Source organism: Pituophis catenifer, unplaced genomic scaffold (genome assembly GCF_029215685.1).
Source record: "Pituophis catenifer annectens isolate HBS135680 unplaced genomic scaffold, rPitCat1.0.hap2 SCAF_1, whole genome shotgun sequence".
In the NCBI taxonomy this organism is placed as follows: domain Eukaryota; kingdom Metazoa; phylum Chordata; class Lepidosauria; order Squamata; family Colubridae; genus Pituophis; species Pituophis catenifer.
The window spans coordinates 123,968,444-123,991,868 of NW_027256881.1; the positions used below are offsets into that span (position 1 = coordinate 123,968,444).

The window sequence follows — 23,425 nt, forward strand, 5'->3', positions numbered from 1 at the left end:
TTGACTGAGCCTTCAATCCTTCTGAGGTCAGTAAAATGAAGACCCAGATTGTTGGGGCAATTTGCTGACTCTGTAAACCGCTTAGAGAGGGCTGTAAAGTCTAAGTGTTATTGCTATTATGTCGCATTCAACTTATTTTTAGGTTACTCCTGACATACCTCAAAAATGCTCATGTTATTCTATGCAAGTTAGGACTTCTAATCTAGAGAATATCTTGCTGGATAAACTAAATTTAATGTAATGTTAAGGCACCAGACTAAAAAGTATGAGACTGTGAATTCAACTTTTGCCTTAGCCATGAAAGTCAGCTAGGTGACGTCATGGTCGTCACTTTCTCTCAGACGAACCCACCTCACAGGATTGTTGTTCTCAGGAAAATAGGAGGAGGAAAGTGTGTTGGATACAGTATGTTCACCTCCTTGAGTTATTTGTAAAAATAATAGATGGGATCGGGGTGAAATGCTCCTGAATCAGACTGGGTCACCTGATCTGGTAGCAATCTTGGCCGGTGGTTCGGCGATCCATTAGCGATGGCCACTGGGTGTCATTACTTCCTGGTTTTAACTGGGAAGTAATGTGTTTGTGCCTTCTGCGCATGTGCAGAAGGTTTTGCGCATGCACAGAACGTCTGCGTGCGCATGTGATGCGTGGCACGTGCGCTTCCGAACCGGTAAGGAAGGTAAGTAGATTTTACCCCTGGACAGGATACAAATAAGTAAAATACTGCTACCCAATTCATCAACAAGGAGGCACATTCAGTGTCCTGAAACATATTCAGGAACTAATTTTCTAAACTTCGCATATGGTATTATTTTCTTGCAGTAGCTTTGACCAAAATCAGATATTAAAATCTTTTTGTCTGGACGCTCGTGTAGTACTTTCTTAATCTTCACATTTTTTTTTTTATTCGTTGGAGGGAAAAATCTATTACTATCTCACATTAATGGCCAGATTTTATAAGTTGTCTTTTGAATCAAATCTTTTATATATGGTGGCATTTGCTCTTGAACTCAAATGCTGGTTAAGAGTTTCAAACTGGTTTTGGCTTTTTGTTTCAGTTCGTAGTGAGGTAAAGTTCAAATCTACACTGGGCCTTTTATGGCTAATATATATTATGTCATTTCTGCAGAATGCTGTTGGCATTCCAGTTTAGTGCTGAGGCTGTGATGTTTGCTTAAGAGGATTGGTGGCCAGAAATAAGCCTTAGTGTCTAATCAGACACAGGCCCAGCCTGGGAACAGAGCCACAACATTTATTGCGTATGCATTTCTCATAAGCAAGATGGCTACATCCTGATGTCGGGGTTGCAGGCTAAAAGATAATCAGGCTATTAGCAGAAAGTCCGTATCTCTATCTGGAAACATTTATATTCATGTCAGCCTAATGAAAAGGCAACATCTGTGCCACTGTGAGACATTCTGAACTAAATGGGGAATCTCTGTGGATGTGTCAGGACTGACAAAGAAGAAAAGAGTTTGGATCCTGCGAGAGCTCCTCTACGTCCTCCAAAACAGTCTCCTGGAAGAAAGTTCTTAGCAAGAAGTTCTCGAAGGAAATGGGAAGAAAAGCCCCCTGAAAACAGTAAGGAAAAATGTGGAAAAGAAGAAAGCAAAAGAAAGAATTCTACAGAGGGATCAAAATATTCCCGGGAAGTGTCATTGGATAAATCTGTTGCACAGAAGTTTCTGACAGAAAGAACTGACCGGTTTGGGGGTAGCAAAGTTGCAGTTGATCTTCTTAAAACAGAGACCATCAGTGATCCATGCACCAGAGATGATGCTTATAAAAGAACTGTTGGTAAGGCAGAAGTGAAAGGAGAAACGCTGCTGAAAGAAATAGGGGTAAATCCAGAAAAAAAGGAGGGGGAATATTTCTATGATGGTATCCTAAGACAGTTAAACAGAGAAGGGCTTCATTTGAAAAAAGAGCCCAAGTCAAGCAAACACCCTGGAGATGATGCATTAAACAAAGATCGTTTTAGAACTGTGGGGGATGCCTCAGAATGGAAAAATAAATATAATTTGCATCTATTGGAATATCATGCTCAGAAATGTTCACAGCAAGTATATCCTTATTCTGAAGCTTTGCCTTTTTCAGTGGAAAATGCAGCTTCCACCATTTTACACAACAGGAACAAGGTAAATATGCTACAGAACTAAACCAGTATAAAGGAATAGACAAAAATAGAAAATAACAAAGACTTGAGTATTTAATTTGGGTTAGGAAAATGTTTGTTGGCTCTTGCATGCTGAAAATTCCATCAAATTAAAAATCCTAATTGTGGTGTTTCGTGGAGATTTGGAATAATGGCTCCAATGATTTTTTTTTATATTTTGAAAAATAACAACATAAATAATTTTGAGCAGGCCCCTCTTAAAAACAGTTACCTCTGTTATACCTTGAATATCTTTCAACTAAATTGTGTTCACTGAGCTTATTGGATGCATTGTTTTACTTGAGGGAATACAGTGCAAAAGCTGTGCATCCCAAATGTGTGTAAGCACTGAGGGAATTTTGGGTATGCTGTTGTTACCATCCCATTAAGCTTCATATCTGTTTATTCATCACAGTTTGGAACCACCCATCTCCCTTAGAGTAGAGTAGAGGCGGCGGCTTTGCTGTCATATGTAACCTATATGTGAAAGGAAGATTAGGATCTCATTTTTAAATGAGATAATTTTTCCCTTCAAATTTGCCAACAATATGCTAATGGGTTTTTCCTCTCTGTCAAACTTCCATTTATTGGATAATATAAAATGCAAGGTTTTCTTCCTTTGAGGTAAACATAATAACATCACCATTTTTTCTTCATATGTGCTCATTGAATTATTCTTGTATTGTTAGCTTTTACGCACAATACACTGAAGTGAATGTCCTTCATGCAATAGTTACACGTATCTAATTCCAAAGTGAGAAATACCCTGTTCTTGTATGGATGCAGCAACAAACCCCCTCACTTATTCAGCCATACACATTTTTTGTTTCAAGCTATCTCTCTCTGTTTCTTTTAGCATGGTCTTTTCCTACAAGGTAAACACCTTGGGCTTTGGCCTTTGTAAATGGCCATTCCTTCTGTACTTTGCCCCAAAGATCTGAGCTGAATCATTTCCATGTGATTTAACCCTTGCCCAAGTGATACCTGAAACTGAATCCTACCTCCGGCTCAGGGCAGCAGTGAATTAGTGCATTGTTTTATGATGGAATGATCAAAGGGCAAAGATTTATGAACTTGTTTAAATTACCCTTCAGATACCTTTGAGTTGCAAAATGCATTCTGAATGCTTGTCCCTTGTCAACTGTGCCCATTCGTAACATGTACAGCATTTTCCTGGGGCGAGAGAAACTTGCTTTTTTAAAAAAATCCTTTTGCTTCAGGATAAATCAGAGGGGATTATAGAATTAGAAACGTGGAATGTAAAGATTGGAGGGAATCTTGGGGACACAAAATCCAACCCTCTGCCAAGTGCACACTTACACTTCCCACTTACAGCATATCCCCAAGGATGGCTTACCAGTTTCTGCTGAAAATGAGAATCCATCAACTCCTATAGTAATCTGCTGCTTTGTTGAATAGCTGTTGCCACTAGGAAGAGCTTCTCTGTGTTTCAGAGGTTTCTGTTTGACACTGCTATTCAGCATATGAGCTATTATTGCTGTCTTCAAGGTTATAATTTAATCATGTGCCTCACAGATTTCCATGGGGGGGGGGGAACCAAAACTCAACATTTCAAGTAGCTTATCGGAATCATGCTTGTTAAAAAGAAAACAGGCACTTTTTCAAATCCCTCTCATAGGCCCAATACATAAGACAGGAGAAAGATTATGTTAAAGAACCAGAAATAATGATCTAAACTAGGATTGCTTATGCAAAAGAATTATTTTTTAGTTTTGTGGCTGTTGTGACTTTTGATGAGTTGAGAGAGGGAAGAGAATTCAAGCAGTCAAGTATATCAGCAGAGAGCAGGGCTTTATTTTAATTTTCTATCTAATCTAACCAATTGTTCGCAGACTTATTTCCTTCTCTCCCATAGGTCTGTGGGACTAGGGAGGGTGGGAAAAGAAAAGCTAGAGTTTTAATTCCTCCCCCAGCTTTCCCTTCCCCATCCCTAACTTGGAGTATCATTTTGGATAGAGAGCAAAGATGTAAGAATTCTGAAAGAAGAGAATGATTGCTTCCCCTGCCCCCCCTCTCCCGCCCCCCCGCCTCCCCCCCTCCCCGTGAAGCAAAATGATCTCATGGGATTCTCCCGCATTTTCCATTTGCTGTTTGTCCTTAATGACGGAAGGCCTGGTTTTAATTGCATGAAATTCTGATGAACATCTTCCATTGTATGAAAGGAGATGAAAGATGACTGTTGTAGGGGTGAGGGAGAAGAGTAGTTTAGAGACATTTTGGAAGTACAATCCACTTCTCCACTTCATGAGCCTGGGTTTAGCAAATCTTTAGCAATTGCAATTTAAATTCAAATTCTGTCCTTTTGTTTGTGTTGCTGGTGCATGCCATTTGCATGAGTCAGTGCGGATGTAACTGACAGTCTTGAGAATTCTGCTGCTTCCAAAAGTCACTTCTGAAGAGGAAGCAATTGTGCACTGGTTCTGCTGTGTTCTTTCCAATGTAGACAGTTGTTGAAAGTCATTCAACTGTAAAATAGGCCAAAGGTTTAGTCCATTTCTTATTGCACTGAGCACTAAAGAAGATACTTCCTTCAGTTCAGTTTTTGTCAGAATAGGGGAATGGTTTTGCTGTTAACTATATTAAAAAGGCATAAGGGAAAGGAAAATGTGATACATATTTGTAGCATACACTGTGATCTCGACTTATGACCACACTTGAGCCCAAAATTCCTATGGCTAAGTGAGACATTTGTTAAGTGAGTTTTGCCCCATTTTACGATCTTTCTTGCCACAGTTGTTGGCATTCACAGTTGTTGATTCACAGTTGTGAATCATTGTAGTTGTTAACTTAGTAATACGGTTGTCACGTGAATCTGGCTTTCCCATTGACTTCGCTTGTCAGAAGGTGGCAAAAGTGATCACGTGATTCCAGGACACTGCAGTTGTCATAAATATGATTCAGTTGCCAAGTGTCTGGATCAGGGGTGGGTTTTACTACCGGTTCACAACAGGATTGCGCAGATCGCTGATGACGACATCCGGGGAGGTGAGCGGGGGCCCCTGCTGGTTTTACTACCGGTTGTTGCGAACCGGTCTGAACCGGGGGCAACCCACCATTGGTCTGGATGTTGATCATGTGACCATGGGGATTGCGCAATAGTCATAAGTGTGAAAAACTTACAAGTTGCTTTTTTCAGTGGTATTATAACTGAACAGTCACTAAATGTATTGTTGTAAATTGAGGACTACCTGTATATTGTTTTAATAAACTCTCCTAAAGGATAACTTGAGGTATCTCTTTAATCTTGGAGTTTCAGTGCTTTTGTTTTTTACAATGTTGAATGTTCAAGGTTTTTTTAATTTCCCTTGATTCATAGAACTGATTGGAGATAAGCATCAACATTATGATATGCATTGCTGGTTTTCTTTTCTGAATGTATACAGGTAGTCCTTACAACAATGACTGTTCAAAGTTACAAAGACACTGAAGTCATTTTATGACCAGTTTTCACACTTATGACCGTTGTAGCATCCCCATGGTCATGTGATCAAAATTCAGATGCTTGGGAACCGACTAATGATGGTTGCTGGATCCTAGGATCACGTGATCTCCTTTTGTGACCTTCTGACAAGCAAAGTTAATGGGGAAGCCAGATTCACTTAACAACAGTTTGACTAATTTAACAACTGCAATGATTCACTTAGCAACTGTGGCAAGAAAGGTCGTAAAATGGGGCAAGCTCACGTTAACAAATGTTTCACTTAGCAACAGACATTTTGGGCTCAATTGTGGTCATAAATCAAGGATTAACTAGTTAGGAGTATAACAAGCTTGACGTTCATATGAAAGCTGATTTTTTTTTTTTTTTTTTTTGCTTTGATGCCTTTAAGTCATTTTTTTCATTCCTGGCAAATCAAAGGGACAAATCCCTGCAGTTTTCTTTTTAAGATTTCTGCAAAGATTTTTCATTACCTGCTTCCTGGTGCAGAGAGAGAGAGAGAGAGACTGACCGACCCAAGGTCACCCAGCTGCTTTCTGCCTAAGGCAGGACTAGAACTCAAGACTGTTCCAGTTTCCAATCCAGCACCCATAACCATTACACCAAACTAACTCCCTAAAACTGATTTAGACATCCGGTATTTGATCGTTCTTCCTATGGCAAAGATTGTGCATTTCCAAATACATGTTGGGGAGTAAGCAAGAGGAAAGAATGGTTATTGTTATTGTATGTCTGTCAGAGGTTAAATCTCCCTGTGCATATAAAGGTAAAAGTAAGCCATCTTTAAGGGAAGTTTGATTTCTGATGACTTACTCATACAGCTTTCTTGGCATCAGAACAGAAATGATTTGTCCTTGTCTTTTGGGGAATTGCTTTTGCAATTTGTCAATCTAGCCTTCAACCCTAACTTTCCTAGTAACCTTCCACTTAAATAGTAACTTAATTTATTGGAGATCAACTATAGTCTTCCAAGTGCTGTCACTTAGCAGATAAAAAGGTAAACCTTAAAAAAAAAAAATCTACTGTAAATTTTTTCCTGTTCTGTTCTTTTAGCCGCTGCAGGCTGAAAGGCTTTGAAGTCATCTGATTTTCCAAGGAGAAATCCTCCCGAATATTTTAAAGCAGTGAAATCTCTACAGACAAATGAACTATTTAAGCTACATATTTCAGAATCTCTTTTTCTTTCATCTTCAAAGAACTTCATTTTAACCATTGAAAATAATGGGATTCTTACGCTATCATCAAAAGATGCTATAAAAACTTGAGGAGTGGGGGGAGTGGTTCACCCTGGTTTTTCTAAAAAGACAGGAAATTATTACCCAAAAATGTTTTTCTACTTCATGTTAACATATATTGCTGGCACTGTTCCAATTGCTTTGCTCTCACAAGATAACATTCAGGTCAATTTTTTAGCCCTACTGTTCTTGTTTGCTTTTATGTATTTTATCTTAATTATGCTCTTAAATGACGTGACAGACAGTCGGAGGATTTCATTGTGCTTTCCTTCTGATGAATCATCAGCTTAGGGTCCATATGTTAATAATAATAAAAATGCATATATTATCTGACTCCTAGTGACTATCCACCCAGGGATTGACTTGAATTAGTACATTTCCCTAGTACACCATTCCTTGGTTAGTGACCAGCTCAGTCAGTGACCGTTTGCAAATACAGCACTAATAAAAAGTCATTAAAAAGTTCATTTTCTGATCAGTGTATGAATTTACAACCAAATTTGGTGCACCTGACAACAACGCATGCCAGAGTGGGAGTAACAACAGAGAGTAATATTTTTTTCTGAATGAGATGGACACAACCAGTGACCTTTACAGCATCTTTATCATGATCTCTGCTATGTTTTCTTAACGACAATTTCCCTTAATGACCTGGTTGCCGGAATAGAACTTGGTCGCTAAAAGAGGTGTATGAGTTGTTCTAGGCTCTGGCTGGTGTCAGCTTTGATGGTGTCCAGCCATCTTTGGCACCCTGGTTTCCTTTTACCATTAACACTTCCAAGCATAATTGTTTTACCCAGTGAATCTTGCTGAGGTATCTGTGCCATTTGGAGATTTTGTCCCAACAGATCAAGATTGTACTTGGAGTTATTTCAACTCTTTCAACAGTAATGGTATTTTCTCCACTCTAATATTAGTAGAGTGGGGAAAACATGAAGTATCACTGATTGTATTGCTATTAGTAATTTGATTCTTTATTCACTTGATTGACTTATTCTATTTTCATACAGATTTCTGATATCCATGTTACTGGAGAGTCAGAGGATATGTCTGCTAAAGAGAGATTGCTTCTTTGGACGCAACAGATAACAGAAGGTTATGCTGGAGTTCGCTGTGAAAATTTCACTACCTGTTGGCGAGACGGGAAATTATTTAATGCCATCATTCATAAATACAGGTATTTGCACTTTCGTTAAGAATGTATGTGGAAATAATTATTCTGAGGAATTAAAAAGTTGCGAAGATTTATCATTACAACCTGAGGTCTGTTTGGTAAAGCACGCATCGTACATTGTAGCAATTGAACAATGGAATCAAAGAGGTAATCATCTTAAAGACTGTGATGTTATATCTTATAAGGTACATTATTTGGAATTTGCCTTCCTGGGCCTTGATATTGTTGTCCAAACAGGGGTCAAAGTCTAGCAAAAAACATCTAAAAATGTATAATATGAAGGTAGTGGAGACATTAGAACAAAATCTCATTTTAACAGACCATCTGGGATGGAAGAAATATGTTGAACCTAAAATATCCGTTAAATTTGAAAGTATGTCATAGGTATGATTAACTATATTTGATTTGCGTCATGAAGCCATAGTGCAAGGCATATATTGTGGTGAATATTGTAGAATTAAGGTAAAATTTATCTACATTTAACTGCCTTGTTTGTACTACCTGAGATGCAGAGAAAATTGTTATTTTGCAGGGGACGGACGGACAGACATGTTTTTATATAGAACTGTAACCTGTTGCATCCATAATCTGCTAAACAGGGATGAATTATATCAAGATTTCATGGTAGTTTATTTAAGAAACTCGGCTTCCAATTGTATGTATGCATTTTTAAAACATGGCTCGGGGTCTTTAAGGGTATGTTTGAGAATTTTTGAGCAATGTCTGATGATAGCTCAGAAGCCAGAGGGGCATCTCATTGGGTTGTTCAGGATCAAGTGACCTCTAAAAATCTTTACTGTGGTTTTTAATAGGGATAAACATAGCTCTGAGTTAAAGACTGTCCTTTATGGGAACTGAAGACATTCCTGGAGGCTGGGATCACAGTGGCTGTTTCCTTGTCATCAGATGACAGGATAACAGAGATCATGTTCCCAGATGTGAGAAACTTTTAAAATACTGGTAGCTTGTTAAGTGTTTTTTATATAGGAGGGAGCAAGTAACCAACTATTTATAATGAGTGGAAGGAGCAGAAGAGGTGAAATAAGTTAACATTTGTTGACCTCTACATGACTTTCCCTTTTTCCTTGTAAGGGCTACACTGCAGAAGAACTGCAAGAGTTGGCATTTAAATTTAGGCTATGAATTGATTAAATCTGGATCCTATGTGTTGGGTGTATTAGAAAGTGTTCCTTGAATAAATGTGTTCTTTATTTATCCTGTCTGATAATTGATTCTCACTTTTCTGTGTATATTTAGATTACATATATAAAAAAAGTATATATCTGCTTTCAGAAAATTTATTGCTGAAGCCACCAGAAATTCCTTTCTGAACTAGTTAATTATTTTGTGTCCATGGGTGTTTGTTAGTTGTTTTGTCTCCATGCTGTATCTCTGAAATTATAAATGTTAAATAAAACAGAACATACAAAATTTAAAAACAGTTTAAAAATAATTAAATATTTTTGGCCGCAATTTAAAACAACCCAATTAAAATCAATTAAATTTAACCAAAACAGTGGGATCAAGCCAGCCCGGCTAGATGAAATAAATAAGTTTTCAGGGCCCGACGAAAAGTCCGGGGGTCTGGTATTGTACGTATCTCTGGGGGGAGATTGTTCCAGAGGGTGGGCGCCGCCACAGAGAAGGCTCTCCCCCTGGGGGTCACCAGCCGACACTGTCTGGCGGACGGCACCCTGAGGAGGCCCTCTCTGTGCGAACGTACTGGCCGGTGGGAGGCTATTGGTGGCAGAAGGCGGTCTCATAAATACCCCGGCCCTAAGCCATGGAGCACTTTAAAGGTGGTCACCAACACCTTGAAGCTCACCCGGAAGACCATCGGGAGCCAGTGCAGCTCGCGCAGGAGAGGTGTCACAAGGGAGTGCCCTGTCGCTCCCATAATCCCCCGCGCGGCCGCATCCTGGACCAGCTGGAGCCTCCGGGTGCACCCCAGGGGGAGCCCCATGTAGAGAGCATTGCAGTAGTCCAGGCGGGAGGTGACGAGTGCCTGAGTGACCGTGCGTAGGGAGTCCCGATCTAGAAAGGGACGCAACTGGCGTATCAGGCAAACCTGATAAAAAGCCCCCCTGGCCATGGCCGTCATATGCTCTTCTAAAGACAGCCGTGCATCCAAGAGGATGCCCAAGGTGCGAGCCCTCTCCGTGGGGGCCAGTGATTCGCCCCCAATAACCAGAGATGGCACCAGCTGGTTATATCGGGACGCCGGAAGCCACAGCCACTCGGTCTTGGAAGGGTTGAGTCGGAGCCTGTTTTTACCCATCCAGGTCCGCACGGCCTCCAGGCACTGGGATATCACTTCAAGGACATCGTTGGGGTGGCCTGGGGTGGAGATGTACAGCTGGGTGTTGTCAGTGTACTGATGGAACTCCACCCCGAAGCCATGGATGATCTCACCCAACGGCTTTACATAAATGTTGAACAGAAGGGGCGAGAGGACCGACCCTTGCGGCACCCCACAAACAAGGCGCCTCGGGGTCGACCTCTGCCCTCCTGTCAACACAGATTGCAACCGATCAGAGAGGTAGGAGGAGAACCACCGCAAAACGGTGCCCCCACCCCCCAACCCCTCCAATCGGCGCAACATGATACCATGGTCGATGGTATCAAAAGCTGCTGAGAGATCTAATAGGACCAGGATAGAGGAGCAACCCCTATCCCGAGCCCTCCAGAGATCATCCACCAACGCAACCAATGCGGTTTCCGTGCGGTGCCCAGGCCTGAAGCCGGATTGGAGCGGAATTGCTATCATACATCAGATATGTTTTTTATCTGGTAGTTGTATAGTAGTACCTGAAGTTCAACATCATTAAGCCGGTTTAGGTATAAGACATATATAACCTGTTGCCATGGGTCTTCTGTAATAGCTGTATCTGTCTTCTTGTTGAACTGGAACAGTAGGTTATTGGTAGCATTCAATTCAGTTATTTTATGTTATTTTGTAGGGGTACAATTCTACCCCATACTAAATACTTGATTGAGATGGAATAGGAAAAGACAAAGTATAGTTTACTTTCAAAAAAGTTAAAATGCATTTTTGTGGAAGCTTGTTTCATTGTTCTGTTTTATTTTTTAATTTATGTTATAGAATAGCAACTACAAAGCTGTTATGTTTGTTTTCTCAGAAATCAGTGAGATTTTGGGGTTACATCTTGATGATATTTTTAAATACATATAAAATAAGTTAAACTAGAATAAAATTTCTAGAATTGATGATATCTAGAAGGTTAATTTAACATTTTTATATAATTTGTTGGCACGACTTGGACTCCTCTTAGGAATCTAAAGATAATTATCCTATTTCAATATAGTATTGGTTCCTATTAGTAGTTGTGCTACAACATCGTAACAAAATATAAAAAGGCCATGTGTAGAAAGCATACAGTTTTAATCAAATAAAATCCAGGGATTTCCTGTCTTACTGTTCAGTTGTAATGATCCTAATATTGAAAAGCAAATACAATTTTGGGGTTTCCTTAGAAATAAGCAAAATTACTTCTAAGTAAATATGTGTAGTACAGTCAACATAAGAAAATGTTTTCAGATGTTTATGGGAAATTGAGAGAAATTAGGTAAGCCACACCAAAAGGTATAAATCATAATACATTGTTTTATTGTGACCCCAATTTTTTTTTGGCAGGGAGAGTATGTTCTTCCTGATCTCCTTAGAATTCATAATGAGCCTTAATATCATCAATCATGGTAGCTTTCATAATTGCTTCGGAAAGTAGGAGACGGGGACACAGTATTAATAAGGATTCCTTTCCTTCCTAAATCTGTCAGCAGGGAAAGTGAAGAGAGTGGTTAGTGGTCTCTTCATTCTAGAGTTGGCACGATTCATGTCTCTTTCCTTTCCTTTTTTTTTCTTCTGTATGAAAAAAAAATCAGTTTATCAGTTTCAATAGCTATCGATCTCCTTGACTTCCTTGGATTGGTCCAATCAAGCTCTCGTTAAAGTGAGAAGCCTGTGCAATAGTAACTTGTGCCTTTGTGAATTCTAGGATAGACTACTGTTATGAACTCTACAAGGTTCTGCCTTTGGAGGCTATTTTGAAGTTAGTATAAAATGAATTGTCCTCTATAGCTCTGATATAGTGGGTGCTAAATTAGCTTCCAGTAGGATTCTGAATACAATTCAAAGTGTTGATTTTGAACTATAAAATACTATTTTGGCTTGACTCCAAGCCAAATCTATCTCTAGGACAGTCTTCTTTAAATAGAATTTTAGAACAAACCAGTTCTGACTGAACATCTCATATAGGAATATTAAGAATCCCCCCTACGAATGAAGTTTAGGGAGAGAGGAGACCAGTGGGGAGATTTTTGGTCGTAAGAAGAAGGCTGCACCAGAGATTTGACTAGCACCCTCTGTCTTGGTTTTTAAAAATGAAGTTAAGACACAGCTATTTTCCAGAGTGTTTAGTTTGAGAGAACTGTTACGTGGCTTATAAATATTAGGAATAATGATAGTTTTATCTGTTTGATTAATTTTATCTTTTTCTTTTTATCTATATTTTAACTTTAATACTGCAAAGCCAGGGACTCACTGAGAAGTTTAATAATATATAAAAGTTTTAAATAAATGCAATAATTGGGGTGAAGTAGAGAAAATTATGGAGCCAGGCCTCTCCCTTTACTGATCTCTAGGCAAAAAGATAATGTTCAGCTTAGCAAAATAGTCATTTCAAACATCTACCTTTTAAAAGTTATTTCCCTGCCTTTTATTTATTTTTTATTTCTTCACAGATGTAATGGCTTAAAACTTGTTAAATCAATCTGTATTTATTTTGAAAAGATAAATACCAATATTACATTTATGATCATAATTGTTAATTGGGGTTGTGTGTACAAATAAAATAAGCAATACTATCACCATAGTCATGTTTCTAATAGGGCATAGCAGTAGATTGGAAGATGATTATAACAGAATAACAGAGTTGAAAGGGAGTCTTATAGTCCAATGCTATGTTCAAACAGGAGGCCCTATACCAGTGATGGCTAACCTTTTCCAGACGGAATGCCCAAAGCGCACGTGCCTGAAGCCCCAAAATACAATGCACACTCACCCCCATGCATGCACATGCCCCCCGCATGCACCCCACACATGTGCGTGTGAGAACCCCACATCCGCCCCGTGCATGCATGCCCCCACCCTCTGCCCCCCATGCATGCATGTGTGCCCTCCGCACGTGCCCCACACATGCATGGCAGAGACCCGACGACCAGCTGGCTGGTGGGAGGCGCATGTGCATGCGCGGTGGAACTGAACTGGGGCGACAGCTCGCGTGCCCACAGCCCTATACCATTACAGACAAATGGTTATCCAATCTCTTCTTATGGCTCTGATTATTTATTTTGAAGCCCAGGAAGGAAGCAGATAGGCACAAAACAGAATGTAAGGAATAATTCATTAATTATAACATAATTATAATTAATATAATTTCCCCAATTTCAAACAAGAAATGAACACTATGTCAAAATAACAGAGTTGGAAGAGACCTTAGAGTCTTCTTAGTCCAACCTCCTATTCAAACAGGAAACCCTGTACATTTCAGATAAATAGTTGTCCAATCTCTGATTAAAAACCTCCAGTGTTGGAACATCCACAACTTCTAGAGGCAAGTCATTCCACTGATTAATTGTTCAAATTGTCAGGAAATTTCTCCTTAGTTCTAAGTTGCTTCTCTCCTTGATTAGTTTCCACCCATTGCTTCTTGTCCTGCTTTCAGGTGCTTTGGAGAATAGTTTAACCACTTCTTTTTTGTGGAAGCTCCTTAGATATTGGAACACTGCTATCATGTCCCCCCCTTGTCCTTCTAGGAGGTGGTACTAACACTTCATGTGATCATGATTGTGACTGCTTCTCAATGCTGTCAATCATCTCTCTTTCTCTCTCTCCCCTCTCCCTCCCCTCTCCCTCTCTCCCCCTCCCCCCCTCTCTCCCCCCCTCTCCCTCCCCTCCCCATTTTCTCATTTCATATAGCTTCTGTCAGTTATTTTATGCTCTGGCTGGTATTAGCTTTGATGGTGTCTATCCTTTTTACCATTGCCTTTTCCAGTATGGTCCAGTACTTGCTTGAGGTCCCAATTCAGAAAAATGGGGAGAGTTGAATCAAGACCTCCCGACCTACCTTGTAAAAACCTTACCAGGAAAATATTATGGATAGGCTTTCAAATGAATCAGGTTGGATTTCCTTCCACCCCCCAAAATATAAATGTATAAGGTAATAGTAGAAAAAGCTAAGCTCAGAATGATTCGAATGCAGAAAAATAATATTACTCATTATTCCTTTCACTTGCGGATGAAATCTGTATGCAGCAAGTTTGAATAGGTTTTACGCACATGGTATAAAAATGCACATAGCCTCATGAATATGGAATGGAATGTGTCTTGTTTATCAAGCAAAGCTTTTCACCAGTTTTTGTGAAATGTCTGAGCCAACAGTCAGGAAAACCATATGAAAACAATAAATACCAGCCATGAAAGTATTGTGTAGCAATACAAAGAAAATTGGAGGTGCACAGGAAAAAAAAAAGACGTATAATAAACTGATTAAGCATCAAGCACACCTGGTCTGTTGTGCAGCAGACTTAGCTGGAGACTACAATAAGGCTTCTGAAAAATGTGGGAATATTATCTACAGAAGTAAAATAATAAAAAAACCCAGTTCAAGAGATTGCAATTGTATTGAGTAGATGAGAGATTAACTCAGAGCCTTTTGGCCCTGCTGAGAAGCTCTTTAAATTGAGCTTCCGATGAGAACCAGTAGCAATCCCCGAGAAGAGGAAGAGAAGCTATTCAGAAGCGGAGATCACGCTTCTCAGATTTTGTGAGGCAAACAGAGCTGTGTGAGCTGCCAGATCCATTAAAACATGGCAGAAGTCAAGGCAAAGAATTTTAGGTGGGGAAAGTTTGCAAGATGCAAGTCTTGCTTTAAGGCAAACAAATCATATATACTGTAGCAGAGGTTTGGTCTGGAACATTGGTTTCCTGCCAGCCCACAAGGCAAGGGCTGCACGCTCTGTACTATGGCGATTGTTAAAACATGTTGCAGGCGATCAAGATCTAACTTGAATACATTCCTCCGGGATAGGAGAAGCAAGGATGCCAACGTTTGCCGCAGCATGTCAGTTGCCTCTAGCTACAAATGGGGGAAGAAACAAAATATTACTAAGTGTCAAGCCTTGGATTGCTACGGGATACATTTGAAAGGAAGAAGGCCTCTATTATGTGCACCTTCAAGTTTCTGCTTGCTGTTTTCTACTGTGCAGCTTATTCTTGCTTTTTCTCCAAGCAGGGAAATAAAAGCTCTGCCCAGGAAGAGAAATTTGGTAAGCTTTGCTTGACTGAATTGAAGCAAGTTTCCACTTTTCTGCTGCAGGGGATCATTAAACATTAAAGCTTTCAGACTAAGAAAAGAAACAAAATTTCAGGTGGAGTCAAGTGAATGTTTAATAACAAAATAAAATAAAGTTAATTTAGGAAAATTCCCTTGATGAAGAAGGATCTTCAATATATCCCAGAGAGTATGTAAAACTTAAAAGCAGATAACTGGCCAGATCGCAATGTTAAGATCGCTGCTCCTTTAATTACAATTTTGCAGGAGTTTTTATTTTCTTATTTCTGAAGCTGGCCTCCCCAAAATCACATTAAACTACCTTGTGACTTTCTTGTGGTGCACTTTAGATCCATCAGAATTATTTAAGTTCTGTTTATTCTTTTAAGAACAGTCACGGTATATTGCAACATAGAAATTCTTTCTACTTGCTGCTATAATGTGGATATCAGAAAATAAGCCTACTCTTGTTTACTGTCAGGAGGTGGTGCCTCTGGTCTTCCCTTTTTAAGGAAAGTTGTTGAGAAAGTGGACTGTAGTTAAAGAGGATCCTAGAGCAAATTAATTATCTAAATCAGTGGTGGGTTCCTCCCGGTTTGGCCCAGTTCCGCCGAGCTGGTAGCGGTGACGATATGATGTCACCGAACCGGTTCTGCACCCCCCCACCCCCGTCCCCCACGTTATTCTTACTTTTTATTTGGCCCCACTCCCAATCTATTGCTGCCTCCTGAGTCCCAGCTGATGGGCTATAAGGAAAAACTGTTTAAACTCTTGCCACGGGGCTTCAAAGGGCCGCCCTACAGCTGATCAGTGGTAAAAGGCGGTTTGGTGGTAGACCAGTGCCTCCAAAAACAAATCAGTAGACCGGTGCCTGCAAAAATAAATGGGTAGACAGGTACAGCTCTGCAAGCAGTTAAAAGCCTGGTAGACCAGTACCTCTGCTAAATCCTAAAGAATTGTCACATGACCATCAAGACACGCCCACAAAATAAGCCACGTCCACAGAACCGGTAATAAAAAATTTTAGAACCCACCCCTGATCTAAATCCATTTCAGTTTAAGGTTGGGATTTAGTGTAGAGGCAGCTTTGGTTGCACTTGGACATGACCTATGGTGAAGCTATGATGGCAGTGAGCTTTTGATACTGTTAACCATGGTGTCCTATTGGACCAGTTGGGGGCACTATTTTAAATTGGTTCTTCTTCTTTTTTAAGAGCTGGTTTTTATTGTTGTTGCTTGTGGGGAATTGGGAAAAATCACTCCCTAGGGGCCTATTTTGTGGGGTTCCACAGGTGTCCTTTTAGTTCAACATCTACATGAAACTTTTGGTCTATATGATCTGCAGGTTTGTGGTTCTCTGTCATCAGGATGCCGATAATATCAAATTATAGCTGCTACCCCAGGCCACCCAAATGAACCTTCTGAGACTGCTGTAGGGCCTGAAGGCTATATAAGCCTGTATGGGGAGGAAATGAATCTGATTCAATCTTCTCCTGACCTCATGGATGTGGATATGAGAGGCACCTAAATATTGGAATATTCTACCTTTAATTTTGGATGGATTCCAAAATTCCTGGACTCACAATCCCTGTTTGATGAGCAAGAGACAGTTGTGGCCAGAAAGGTCTTTATACATAACTCTATTCAGTGCATCCTGGATCGAGAGTGCTTTCAGACAGTTTTCATGCTCTAATCACCTTTTAGCTTGACTGCTACAATACTTTCTACATGGGCTTGCTCTTTTTTTTTTTTTTTAATTTGATTTATATGCCGCCCTTCTCCGGAGACTCAGGGCGTCTTACAATGCGTTAAGCAATAGCCTTCATACTTTTGTATATTTATACAAAGTCAGCTTATTGCCCCCACAAACTGGGTCCTCATTTAACCTACCTTAGAAAGGATGGAAGGCTGAGTCAACCTTGAGCCTGGTAAGATTCGAACCTGCAGTAATTGCAGGCAGCTCTGTTAATAACAGGGTACCACTGTACTACCAAGGCTCTTGAAGACCACTTGAATGCCCTTGGCTACCATCTAGCAGTTATCTGGATTTCTGCAGGATAAGAGTTAAAGAGCTGAGTGTTGAGATCATAACTCTAGCAGGAACTTTCGAGTTGATGGAATGAACTTTTTAAAAGAACGTTCTACGAGAAGAGAAGCTAAGGAATCAGTGTAGCAACCACCAGGAAGGGAATTTCCTACTATGTACCATAAATTGCAGAAGCACAAATGTCAAGTCCTTTCTATTACACTTTCAAATATGAGGGGTCATTGGTGCTCTCTGAGTTTATATTCTGTTGTCTTGCCTGTCTGTGTGGGTGGGGGCAGTCTTAGGGATTCTTTGGTTGGGCTGTTTACGGCTCTCTGGCAGTTTCTTGATTGGGGTATTGCTTACTTGATTGTTGGTATCCCATTTTACAGTTTGTGTCTCAAAAATAAAATTTATGACAAATAATATAATTAATAGTAATGATCGTAATAGTTGAAAGATGCTATTGTTGTTTCGCATGGATGAGATAAACTCAAGAAAAAACCTGAGCAGTGTGAAAATTACATGATAAGTCAGTAAACAGAGGCAGGGCAGAGCAGGTTTAGCTCTGCCTCAAATGGAGTTACGCTTGCATTATAAACTTCGCCTGCCTGATTTTTGCATAATTAATCTGCAAACTCAGCATCCCATAATGGAATGACAACAATTTCTGACAATGGTGCCTCTCACTCAAAGGTGGGCAAAACCACTTTAATTCCTCTTTCAGTCATAACGTATTAAAAGAAATCACAATGTGCATGTTGGGACATGGCGTTTGAATGTGTTGAGTTGTTCTTCACCTTGGAGAAATTCATAGATGTCTCTATTGCCAGGCCATTATTACCCTTTATGAGTACAGAAGTCAGTATGTATATTATTTATTTATTTATTTATTTATTTTATTGAATTTCTATACCGCCCTTCTCCCGAAGGACTCAGGGTGGTGTATAGCCAAAAATAAAACCATGACAATATAAAAATTAAAAGCAATTTAAAACAATTAAATAAATTGCCCAAAAAACTCTAATAAAACAACCCATTAAAATAGTAAAATGTTATTATTTACAGTGTGTATGTTTCGCCCGTGTAAACCTTAAAGCTAATTGTAGTGATCAAAACAAAAGCTTTCCATTCCCAGCCCAGGTTTTCTGCTGATAAAATAATGGGGCTATGCACTGCTTCGGGTTCAATCCTGGAAATAAGTTTTGGAGCGCATGGAAACATGAATGCAGCGCCCATTGGCATTCAGGCTACCAAGTCCTGAACATTTCTGCTTAAATGAGTTGCCAGCAGTTTTCTGTGTTCTATACCTGTGCCCTGTGAAGCACCTTTTCAGAATGAAATTGGAAGTATGGTCTAACTATAGTAAATAAAGGAACTTCTATGAGAATGACACTGAATTCATAGAAGTAAAAAAAAAAAAAATTCTATTTTTTTTTGTAAAGAACTAGTCAGACATTATGCTAAGAACATCATTATGCCTTGCTGTGAAAGAACAATTTTGAATGAATTGAAAGTAGCTATATATAGTATATAGCAGTGGTGGCGAACCTTTTCGGCACCGAGTGCCCCAAACCAGAACGTGCATGCACATGCATGCGCCGGAATGCCAGAAACTCGAAGACCAGTTGGCCAGCGCACATGTGCATGCTGGAAACCAGAAGAGTAACTGGCAATGGCACGCGTGCACACAGACAGGGCTCTGTGTTTCACCTCTGGCACACGTGCCATATGTTTGCCATCACAGGTATATAGTTTTCTTAAAACTAAATTTTTCTGAAATGAATGGCTAATGGCTAATGAATTTAGTTTAACAAATTTACTGGGGCTGACTATTGAGGTAAAACTATATAGCAAGGCCATAGAGATCAATGAAATAGCATCTACTTTAGTTACTCTGGGAATATAGATAATCCCCGACTTATAATCATTTATTTAGTGACTTTTAGGCTTTTAGTTTGTTAGGATGTAAGAGTGTACTATGTGTACATAGAATACAGTTGGTATTGTTTGGCTCAGGTATAATGTCCTGTTCCTGTGTACATTTCCTTAGAACAGGAACTGTATTCTATGTACACATAGTATACTCTTATATCCTAACAAACTTTATTTGTGTTAACTTCTTAACTCTGGGTGTGTCTGGATTGGTTACTGTCCCTACCTGCTCTCCAACAAAGTTACTGTACGTGATAGAAATGTGCCTGCAGGGAAGTATTTGAATAATCTAGATATTTGCCTATGAATACTTACTAGTAAAAATTCCTGTGATATATATTTGGTTGTATTTATTGCTTTTGCTTCTTGGTAAAAACAAAATTATAAATTGGGGAATCAGTTAAGAAACTTTTAAACACATTTACAAAACAACTAATACCAGAATTATAAAAAAAAAAAAATACAAGTGCTAAACAGGCAGGGGTGAAATTCAGCAGGTTCTGGAGAACCGGTAGCGGAAATTTTGAGTAGTTTGGAGAACTGGCAAATACCACCTCTGGCTAGCCCCAGAGTGAGGTGGGAATGGAGATTTTGCAATAGCCTTCCCCCAGGAGTGGGGAGGGAATAGGGATTTTGCAGTATCCTTCTCCTAGAGTGGGATGGGAATGGAGATTTTGCAGTATCCTTTCCCTGCCATGCCCACCAAGTCACACCATGCCCACCAAGCCACGCCCACAGAACCGGTAGCAAAAAAATTTGGATTTCACCACTGTAAACAGGGATTTCATATCCTTTATGCACTAGAAATCTATTTGTTAAATATATTAAGCAATGTTGGGAATGAGGTGAAAAACCTATTACTATCTTTTTGGATGAAACAGTTGCACAATAAGTTATCTCTACTATTAAGGTTGCTTAGAAAAATTCCAACTCAATCAGTAATTCATTTTTAAAATATTTTTACTGTTGATTGTTTATTACTGAATCAAATATAACAAAGGAATATTTTTAAAATAACTTATAGATGTTCCTACATGATCAAGTTGCTTGTTCAGCCATACCTTAACATCTTCGGAAATATAAATTATTATTACATTTAAAAAAGCTGGCAAAGCTTCTGATCTGGTTGGCTACTTCAGTCGCACATATACAGCTAGTCCTCACCTTACAACAGTTCTTTTACTGATTGTTCAAAGTTAGAACAGCACTGAAAATAGTAACTTACGACCGTTTTTCAGACTTACAGTCATTGCAGCATCCCTGTGACCATGTGATCAAAATTCAGATACTTGGCAATTGACTCATATTTATGACAGTTGCAGTATCCCATGGTCATGTGATTGTCTTTTGTGACTTTCTGACAGGTAAAGTCAATGAGGAAGCCAAATTTAGTTAACCATGTTACTAACATACCAACTCCAGTGATTCATTTAATAACGGTGGCAAGCAAGATCGTAAAATGGGGCAGAACTCACTTAACAAATGTCTTGCTTAGCAACACCAATTTTGGGCTCAATTGTGGTCATAAGTGAAGGACTACCTGTACTATTTTATCCCAATAGTGCTGGGGATTGATAATGATGCCTTTTAAAATAAGGCATTTCCTACTTCTTCCACCGAAGTGTGTATAACTGATTTTGAAGCCTGGCAAAGATTCTGCAGATTAGGAAAACTCTTGTTTGATTTTTTTCTTTAAAATAGTCATCCAAAAATGTTGACGGTGACCTTGGCAGGTAAATTATAGATGATATCACAGGGGCATGGTGTTACAAATGTTCCTTTTCCTCTAGGATCAGTTTCAGTTGGCTTGCAATGGTGGCAATGACATTCAGCCTTAGACTTTGCAGGTTTTCACAGGGAACGATAATCTTCCAAATCCTAGTTAACATCTATTGCATTGTAACAGTTGCTTTGGATAGTCAGATGGATGGCATATAAATTTAATAATAAATAAATCTGCATGAAGCTACTGAGTGAGTTCATCTATAGCAGGGTTATCAAACTCAATTTCATTGTGGACTGCATCAGGTTTGTGTTTGACTTCTGTGGGGTGGATGCGTGGGGGTGGCCAGGGTGGGTATGGCCAAGGTGGCCATGGCCAGCTTGATGTCACTCATATCGGGGGCACAATATTAGACCTCCCCAAAACTAAGACCTGGTGCCTTTTTCGGTGGTCCAAAAAATATAAGACCTGGTCATATTTTTTGGGAAACGTATCTATTAAGAAGCCTTATGAAACCCATTAATATTTTTTATCTTCTCTTAATTTGATATTGGAACTATTGGCCTGCTTTATTTGACAAACAGAAGCTGGAGTTGAATACAGACTATTTTTATATTCCAAAGCTGAGGAAATATTTAACCTGTGTTCATTGACATCAGAGTAAATAGGGTTATAGTTGAAATTAAAGCAAGACTGAAAATTCTAGGGGAAAAAAAATACTACTGCATTGAAAACTAGAGAGATGTATTGCCAGCATTAGTGTACCAAGTCAAAGACAATCACAGTACAAGCAGTTTACATTTTTTCCCTGCTCTTTCCCTTTCTTTGCATTCATATATTTTCTCTGGTAGGTTCAGTGAGAAATCTGCTGTAGAATGACTCACACTTTTATAAAGTCTGGATAATGCATCTTTTATCATATGTAGAATAAGTACATCATACATGTATTTTCAACATGTATTTTATCATAGCTGGAAAGCTTTAATAATTAACAAATTCGGGTATAACTATATAGGTGTGCGATTTTTAAATATCCCTTTAGGATAGGTACCAGAGTTATCTTAGATATACATATACATTACTATATTATTTATAAAATGAGGCTGAAGATAATTGTAACTAATATTAACATTTTAAACGATGGTTAGTACCAATGAGAGCCCTGGTGGCGCAGCAGATTAAAGCACTGTTATTAACAGTTATTAACATCAGCTGCCTGCAATTACTGCAAGTTCAAATCTCACCAGGCTCAAGGTTGACTCAGCCTTCCATCCTTTCTAAGGTAGGTAAAATGAGGACCCAGATTGTGGGGGCAATAAGCTGACTTTGTATAAAATATACAAAAGTATGAAGGCTATTGCTTAATGCATTGTAAGCCGCCCTGAGTGTCCGGAGAAGGGTGGCATATAAATCAAATAAAAAAAAAATGATAAAGTGAAAGAGACAAATAATTTTTTTCTGTCTGATATTTCCCTATGCATTTATTCCGGTGAGTAATTTACCGAATGGATTTGAGCTTCATTACCTGCAACAACTGGAGATAATAGGTTTGAAATTTATAGCACAAACATGGTTGCCCTTGGAGTCACCTTCTTTTGTTATAGACCAAATTTCAGCTTGCCTCTTTTTGAATTAAAGAAAAACATTCTGCATTGCAGTCTGCTTAGGTGGTAGTGGCATATTTTTTTTTCCCACTAAAAAGCTAGCAAATATACTACAGCTTGCCCTTTCTTGTTTTGAAAAACTGGCAGCTGAATAGACATAGTTTTGTGTTTTGCATATCACAAGTTGCTTCATTGCAATCAACATGTGTGAAATGTCTCAGAAGTCAGGAGAATCAGAGCAACATCTGTATGTTTTTAGATAGATTTCCCCCTTTTTGCAGTTTCCCAATACATTTGCTTCAAAAACATCCTTGTTTATTAATCTGTTAGTGACACAAAAGACCTATTTTTCCAAGTCCGTTATTGTTATAGTGAATTTCATAATTCATTATCTGAATGTTGAATCCAAAGATAATGTTTTCCTAAATCAATTGAAGAAAGTAATAACTTTTATAGTTTAAATTGGGGAGTTTGGGGATAATAGGGTATTAATTGAAGGGCTTGGGCTTGTTGTTGATACCTTTGATTGAAGTTGTCTTTTTTTTTAAGAAAAAAAAATCAGAGCTTTTCCACTATTTAAGGGATTACGGCAAAAACGTACTTCAGCCAGAAACTGAAGAATAAATATTAGGGTAATGTCTTTAATGGTCGGATGAGTGGAGGGGACTATAAGGTTAATTGTATCCTAGCTGAAATGTACGATGACTATCATTAGGAAAAGGATGCTGACTAAAATTTATCATCCACCCATTTTGGAATTG

General features: G+C 39.1%; 1 protein-coding gene across 1 annotated transcript in view; it reads left to right on the top strand.

Annotated features, from left to right (window-relative positions):
* Window positions 1-1,229: 1,229 nt before the first annotated feature.
* The window catches only part of DST (dystonin), a 215,528-nt gene continuing 193,332 nt past the window's right edge, over window positions 1,230-23,425 (top strand). The window contains exons 1-2 of the mRNA XM_070932929.1: window positions 1,230-2,138; window positions 7,861-8,027. Of these exons, the coding sequence (XP_070789030.1) occupies window positions 1,428-2,138; window positions 7,861-8,027 (878 nt within the window). The 5' untranslated portion in view covers window positions 1,230-1,427. The remainder of the gene's footprint in view (window positions 2,139-7,860; window positions 8,028-23,425) is intronic.